Source organism: Dermacentor andersoni, chromosome 5 (assembly GCF_023375885.2).
Source record: "Dermacentor andersoni chromosome 5, qqDerAnde1_hic_scaffold, whole genome shotgun sequence".
Taxonomy (NCBI): Eukaryota; Metazoa; Arthropoda; class Arachnida; order Ixodida; family Ixodidae; genus Dermacentor; species Dermacentor andersoni.
In genome coordinates this window covers 104,545,213-104,553,263 of record NC_092818.1, presented here as the reverse complement: position 1 = coordinate 104,553,263, position 8,051 = coordinate 104,545,213, and the positions used below count along the sequence as shown (strand labels likewise).

The window sequence follows — 8,051 nt, the reverse complement described above, 5'->3', positions numbered from 1 at the left end:
GGAATCGAAAGACAGAGATTGGACAGCCTGCATGATTTTATGAAAATGGAAATTCTACCAAGAGCATAAAAATAAAACAAGTCAAAGGTTAAAGAAAAGTAGCTTTACAATTTTGTGTTGACAGTTTAAATCTCATTGATCCTAAGAGAAAATCCTGGATGGCAGCGCTAAATTTCCTGTAGCTGTGTCCAAGTGTAGAGGGACGCAAAGATAGTACATTTTGAACAGTTAAATATAATCCAAGAAGGCGGAGTGGTGTTTCTAAAGTTCGTTTTCTTAAGCTAATAAATCGTCGACAAGAAATTTAAGAATGTTCTATAGTCTCATCTTCTCTACACATATCACGGGAAGAGTGCTAGACCAGTCCTGTATAAATAAATATTTTAAGAAGGTAAACGACAGCGAAGCCTACTAGTGGTTACTCCAATTTTTCTCGATTGACATGAATTACTTTTCCAGGGGTACAATAAGTGTTTAAAATCGAAGAATTGAAATGAGAATTCTCGCACCACCATTTGCCACCGAAATCTTGCAGCCATGATCAAGGCTGATATAGGGAGAATTTGAGTAACTGGGCCAACTATCGACGCCTTCGTGGCGAATCTGCTGCTTCATTTAGACTAGGCGTGTATGCCCAGATATCCACACTAAATAGATGTTAGTTAAGTGTTGAGGTACGAATGAGGTAAACACTCGCAAAACCCGAAATTCATTTAGGTGCTATGAGGGAAGTACACAAGGGCAAATAATCAGTTACAAAGACTACATATTCTATTCATGGCTTTAATTCATGAAGGGCCGGGACTACCATTAGGAATTCAACAAGAAAGATTGGTACAAAGTCTGGAAGCCGCAAGAAAAATCACTAATCGAGAACAAGGCTAAATATACCAATACCATATTTTTCTTCGTTATTTGTTCTTCGTTGCACCAGTCGCTATGACCACATTTGTTTATTATTTCTATAAATAATCTGGTAGAGTAGAATTTAACATGCGGTAAGGTAGGTGTTGTGCCTTACTTGGAGAAATATCGTCAAATTGTATGCGAAGAGAATTTTCCTCGTCGCAAATGCGCTTTACATCTCCTATTGTATCTTTAAACGGATCGACGAGAGTTTGTACAAAATTAACTTGAGGTGATATGAAATCCGGCATAATTTATCTTCTCTTTCTTTTCTTTAGTAGTTTCACTGGCTTTTATTTACTCACTCACTCTTGTTGCATTGTAAACGTACCGCCAGATTCTTGGCCATTCCTCGCTGCGGGTATGGGCCATAGTATGGAAATAATCCTTATCATCTACATAACACATGATTCTTGGCCTCTTCGCCATAGTGGATTGCACCCACTGATCTGTGCCCTTAAAGTAGAGATCAGTGCTTGCACCATTCGACCAAGGAGCAACCAACCAGCCCTTGCACCAGGTCAATGCAGGCACAGGACCCTCCGGCTGACGGCGCGGTGCCGGACGGAGTGCGTGTGCAAGACATACGCGCCCAGGAGGCTGACCATGCCGAGGTTGTTCTGCAGGTGCCGAACCAGCAGGTGAGAGTAGCAAGCACTGCGCTGCCTTCTAATTTACCACATGTTGTTTGCAATGCTTTTAAACTCCCTGCCTTTCTCACCACCTTTCTCTCTCTTTCTTTTGCAATTCGTTTACCCATTATAATGTTTCTTGATTAAATCGAAGCTTTATTTGCCTCCTCCTTCGACTTTCCCACTGCTGCTGATGCTGCTGTGGTTGCTGCTGTCTCGCACACTGCGTCGGGAGGTGGTTCAGAGCGTGAGTATACATGACATGAGCGAACCAGAGAGGAAAGGCGACGCGAGAAACTCGTTTGGACGCTACCGCGTCGAATATACACAATGCCCTGTGGAGCACCTTGGGCGTCGCCACATTATCCTCTTGACAGCTGTAATTATCCGTGACTCCCCTCAAAAGCACTGCAGAAACTGCAGCGCTTCCCTTTCTACTGAAGTGTGAGTTCAGAGGGGACGTAAATGGAACTGTAGAGAGGAGCGAGGAGAAGAGGCAGTTAGCGTACAAGAGGGGCGGCAGGGAGGTGACGTGAGAAAGCAAGGAAATCCTACTACTATACGACAGCGGTTGCTGTGAAACTGGATAAGCTTAAGTTCAAGGTACGGCACAGTATGACCCTGGTAGTTCTGAGAATGAAATATTTCAAGCGGACAAATTACTCAGGGTGTGCAGAAGCAGAGCCGCATTAATTAAACCGTACCGCAGGATCCAGGCGACACTAAGGAAGCGGTCGACCGTCAAATCAACACTTCTGTGCCCACCGCGGTAGCCTTTCGGCTTTGACATTGCTAGAGGTCGTGGATTTGATCCCAATCGCGGCAGCCGCATTTCGACGGGGGTGAAATGGAAAACGCACGTGGACTTAGATTTTGGGACACATTAAAGAATATCACAGTTTCAAAATTAATCCGGAGTGCGCCACTAGAGCATGCGTTATAATCCGATAGTGGTTTGGGCACGTACAGCCCCGTAATCCAAATAAAGTTTAACACTTGTACCACGATGTCATGTGCCATGTGAGGCAATCACAATGCCCAGCACTCTCAGAGGTCATGAAATATGGCGCACAACAACGCGTCAAGCAAACACCTCTCCCTGTGTGTTGTGTGTACTACGCAGACAAAGAGCAGGGCTGCATCAAGACGGCAAGTTGGACCAATTCGTTAGGATTCACAGTAAGGTTCACTACAGCAGAATATAAGACACGGACAAAAAAAGGACGGAGTAAAACGACAACGCGGCATTGTGTCGTCGTTTTATACCTTCCTTTCGTCTGTCTCTTGTGTTGCGCTGTAACAAATCCTAATAAGAACACCAGTGATGTACGCAAGTTAAGGCTTAACATTAACTTACCACTCTCGTGCTAGACAAAACGTTGAAGAAATTAAGCTTTTGCTGTCAGTATCACCGCTAATTATCATCAATCAAAGCAACCAGCACGGAAAGCTTCGCTTACATCGATTCCCACAGTGCGTGGGATCAGCATAATTTTTTATACCTAGGTTAAAAACATATAAGAAACGATAGCACGACAAAATTGCGAGCACTCATCGCGAAGTTTAGTGTGTGTTTGTGCTAAAGATATATAGGCGGTGCAATGACTCTACAGATGCCGAGTTTATAAAGTGAATGATACAGTGAACATTCACGCCGTTTCCTTCTTCTAAGCGCAACCAACATTGCAAGCTAAAATAACGGGAATAAGTGTTTATCCTGACATAAAACGGGCAGCCACCCAACAATACGAAAATAAAGACAAAAGACTGTAGTTCTAACCAAGAAATGCAGATTCAATATATTGCATTTCAGTGCTCTTCAAAGCTGCATTCAACACGCACCTCCCTGCAATGAAAAGCGAAGCGTTTGTCCAAATAATCGTTCTTGTTGATGACATCTTTGTCAATCGCAAGTATAAAATGAACAATATATCGCGCTCGTTCACTGTAGCCATTGACAGGAAACACATTTGCTTCTTCAAAGATGACGCGTGCGATTGACGTAGGAATTACACAGACTTTACACTTATAGGTTAACTCCGGCGTCTTTTTTAGCCATATTAGGATATTGTCGTTTTGAAATGGCATTGACAGTCCTGTCACGAGCAGTGCGTTTCAATTTTCTGAGAAGTTCATCAATAACTTTATATAACTAATAAACGTGATACCGAAATCGAAACAGGTAGCTGCTTCTTGTGAAGTCACGATAAGTTGCTGACGTCAGATCCTACACAACCATAATCTAAACGCGTAGAACGCGTGCTAAACATGCAGTACACTTGGCGCTAATGCCAAAGAAGCGAAGCTGATGATGTCTCTTGACGACACAGGGAGCTTTTACAGGTATTCTGAACTAGACAGCGGCGATTTCAGCGACAATTTCAGCGACAGTGGCGGTGTAGTCTCCGACGTCACAAACACAGGGTGGCCAGGAAAATGTAAGGAGTCGGGAACGCAACGAATCTTTGAACTGAATTTTCAGAAATATAAATGACTTCAGCCGCATTGTCTGACGCAAATAACCAGAGTGCAAAAGAGAACGTATATTCAAAATTTTATTAAGATCACTGGACACCGAAAAATCACCGGAGTTGTCCTTTAATGGCTTGCTATACCGTAATATGAAGTTGCTTTTCTGAGCCTATGTTTCGGCCCCATAAATCTTGCATGGCACATGTTGAACTGCTTAAACCACGTCCTTCAGAAAAATGCTGTCCATGTCCACATTAAAGCGTCTATTTAACTGGCCTACTTTTATTTGGTGCACAAGAAAGTCTTGGTTTAGCCGCCATGGTTGCTCAGTGACTATGATGTTGGACTGCTGAGCACAAGGTTGCGGGATTGAATCCCGGCCACGGCGGCCACATTTCGATGGAAGCGAAATGCGAAAACACCCGTGTACTTAGATTTAGGTGCACGTTAAAGAATGACAGGTTGTCGAAATTTCCGGAGCCATCCACTACGTCGTGCCTCATAATCAGAAAGTGGTTTTGGCACGTAAAATCTTATAATTTAAAGTTTTAGTTCGATAACGACGCACAGAACTTGCGCGCTGAGCAGTTGAAATTATCCGACACGTAATGGGCTTACAATCAGGTAATCAGGCTTACAATCAGCTGAACCAGACAGTGGCACGGTGGTTTGCTCCTAATGAAGCTTTATTCTCTGTAGACCCAAGGAATCTTATAAGACAGGTATTTTAAATGGTATGACACGAATTGCTATTTCTTTACATGACTTTGCTTAGTACGCACACAATTCACAAAAGCAAAGCTGTATTACTCACTTCCAAGGTACTTTAGAAAAGATCTCGTTAGTATTGTATGTTTGCTAAGGCGGCGCGTTAAGACAAATGTAAGCTCGACATGATACAAACAGTGAAAACGTATGTCATAGAGATAAGTTGGAAGGTAGCTTGATGCAACGATACAGCACCGAACGTGATTGTGTACTAACAAATAGGCTACACACTTCGCGCGTCCAGTTTCTTCGTTCGTGCTCAATGCAGACGCTTCGTATAGGCTACACACTATGCGTGACCTGTTTGTGCCGAGCCGTGATCAGTGCTGTATCATATCATACTACGCGAACCCATCCAAATCTAAACACTGCTTAAAAGCAGCCCTAAGTGTTACATTCTTCATATTCTTACATTTAGGGTTCTGGTTTGTTAACATTGTTTAAAACGCAGCGCATGCGCAGATGCGTTCTAGAACGCAGCACACGCACAGTCGAGCTCTCAAAAAATGAAGTGCTGGCTATTATTCATGCCGGAATAACTGCTTGCCTGCCTGAATTTTAGAGCGCAGGCCTTAGACGCCTATTCCAGCGTGGAGCGTCGGCGACCTTTGGCTTAACTGCGCGAACGCGCTCGTGCCACTGCTCAGGCATTCATGCCACTGCTCACCACAGCTGGCTTCAATGCCACTCATTGTGCCAGCGTTCCCACACTGCCCTTCGCGCTGGTGGCACTGTTCGCGCGTTCGTCGTCGTCATCTTCCACAGCTGGCTGCGATGCAACTCGTCACGCATGCTGCCGTTCCCTCTGAGAATTAAGGCACCGGCGGCACTGGTCCACTGCCAGCCGGATTTACGTGTTAAATTATGTGCCCTAATATATCGCGAAATGAAAACGCGTTCAAATTCGCTACGCTGAAATTTCGCATTGGGGAATATTGTAACCATCGGACACTTTTTTAGATCCCACTTGTACGACAAAATTTTATACATTTACTCTGGTCGTGTCCAATCATAATGAGTGCCCTTTGCATAATGCACAAAATAATTATAACGCTCAACTTGTTCTGCGGTTCTGGGCCGAACCAATTTACGTATTCAAAATATCATTGTCTTGTTAAATATAATTTTATTATCAAGAAATTTGCCGATAAAAGGACGAGGAAGCCTCTCCGGTAGATGCAATTCATGGGATGGAAACAACGACAAACTCATGAAATACAGCGAAGGAAAGGTGTGCATCTATCTTGACTGCCGCAATTCACTTTGTGTGCCCTAATTTTTTAATATTTCATTTATACTTTCTGGTTCACGTCTAATGTACGTCGCAAAACTGTGACTGGCGCTCGGCGCGCACACAATCATTACCTGCTATTTTTTCGCAATGGGGCCTACTTCTCATAAAACCACCTAACGTTATTACAGCCCCAGGGTAGCTTTTAAGAACAGCGCCTGAGTTGTTCTGATTTATCGCGTAATTCCTTCAGTCAACCTATACATAGCACTAGAAATTATACAGATATTTACCTCCTTTCACAAGCGCACATTGGATTGCTGATTGTTTATTCTAACGTACTATTTTAAAAATACGACAAGGAATTGAAAAAAAAATAGTAGTATTAAGGAGTGCAACGGGTCTAAGATGTTCCAGTGGCCACAGGCGATCTCTGTAAGCCGATACAGGACATCACCTGCAGAGATAACTACACTGCGTTGCAAGGTCGCTGAAAGCAATTAATATCCAGCGTAGATGCGGCTTGTTTTGATTGCAGATTGATTGGATTCTGTCGATGCCGCCTTCGTTGGAAACTTTTATTCCCAGCAGCGCTGGATCCCCAGCGAAACGAGCTTGCGCGAGCTGTCCTCCAAGCTCTCAATTCTTATTTGAAATGTTTGTTGCGTGCAGCGCCTTCCCCACCGGTTCAAGAGGAAGCTGGTCGTGTGCCTCATGTTCCTGGCCATTGTCGCAGCCGCCACGCTCACGCTGCACTCGTTCCCCGAGCGCGCGGAGCACACCGCGCATCACGCCGGCTCCTCCGACTCGGCAACCACGCCGCAGACCGCGAGTAACGCCGAGCGTCACACCCACGCCGCCGTCGTTCCCGGTGCCGGTGCTGTGGTCGCGGCGGACAATGCTCCCGAGTCTGACGTGGTCACGCAGGGTCCGTTCGAGTGGCCTCCACTTCTGCAGCCTCTCTGAGTGACCAGCTGCGCGAACAGCCTCTCTTCGTGCACGATGTGTCGTTACTTGTTGTGCTTCCGTGGCCTTCACACCTCCGGTTTAAGTCTGTGGTTGTCTCGAATTTTTGTGTGTTATTGTCTTCGGTATTATTCCTAAAGAGCCGGTGATTGCCGCCCAAGTAACTGCCATGGCTAATCGTTCGATGAAAGGTCGGAAAGAAAGTATTTGAAGAATCGTACTTATGATTCTGCAAAAAGAAAGAAATAATAACCGAGGACACTTAAGCACTTCTTATGAGCTGTGAAAGCGAAAGCATTAATGTCAAGTTGAACGCCGCTGAGCGCTCCTTCGAGTCATGAACTACTCACGGGATGTGAACGCGTTGAGACGTTTTACCAACGCCTCCTACATAGCAAAAGGCCGGCGCATTTCAATCCGTGACGTCATGCTGCCTTGCCCGACTGCCATAGAATCTAATGGGGACGCTCCCGGTAAACCTTGGTTATTTTGACGCCACCGCTTTCGTTACAAGGGGCTTGGAAATGGAAATTTCGGTCCAAGTAGCATGATCTCATGAAGCAGAGCGCACACGCCTGCTATCTAGGAGGCACTGGTTTAGCCCAGTGGGTGAGGCACTCGGTTTCTGAGCGTAGGGTCACAGGTTCGAAATTCACTGCCACCAACGTTTTACCTTTCGATTTTACTCTGTTTCTTTTTATACGTTATTTCTTTATAGCGATTGCCGAGGCGAGGTTACATAGCAGGCGAGACCTTGCACGGACTAAGAACGCGAGTATAACAGAGGCTTCCGAGAACGACGGTCACGTGGCGTAGCTGCGATGCTCTCTTCCCTCGCACAACCCCTGGTGCTGCAGCACTTGTTGCCTTTCACCCGTTCTGCTCCGTCGAGGCGCGCACGTGTCCTGGCGGCACAGCCAGTGGGACTTTGGGTGCCGTTTCGCTGGGACAGGCGTCGGCTTTTTCACTGAATGGGCCATTTGATGATTTCACATGAATAACCGCTGCACTCAGGGTCATGGTTTATTCATGCTTTAGACGTGCATGGTTTAACTTACCGCTGCGTTTCGTTAGGA

At 45.3% G+C, this 8,051-nt stretch overlaps 1 protein-coding gene across 1 annotated transcript; it reads left to right on the top strand.

Annotated features, from left to right (window-relative positions):
* Positions 1–1,405: 1,405 nt before the first annotated feature.
* On the top strand, positions 1,406–7,194 carry LOC129384774 (uncharacterized). The gene is made up of 2 exons (XM_055070370.2): positions 1,406–1,547; positions 6,682–7,194. Exons 1-2 carry the CDS (start codon positions 1,431–1,433, stop codon positions 6,973–6,975), a joined length of 411 nt encoding a protein of 136 aa, XP_054926345.1. The 5' UTR covers positions 1,406–1,430; the 3' UTR covers positions 6,976–7,194.
* The last annotated feature ends 857 nt before the right edge of the window (positions 7,195–8,051 follow it).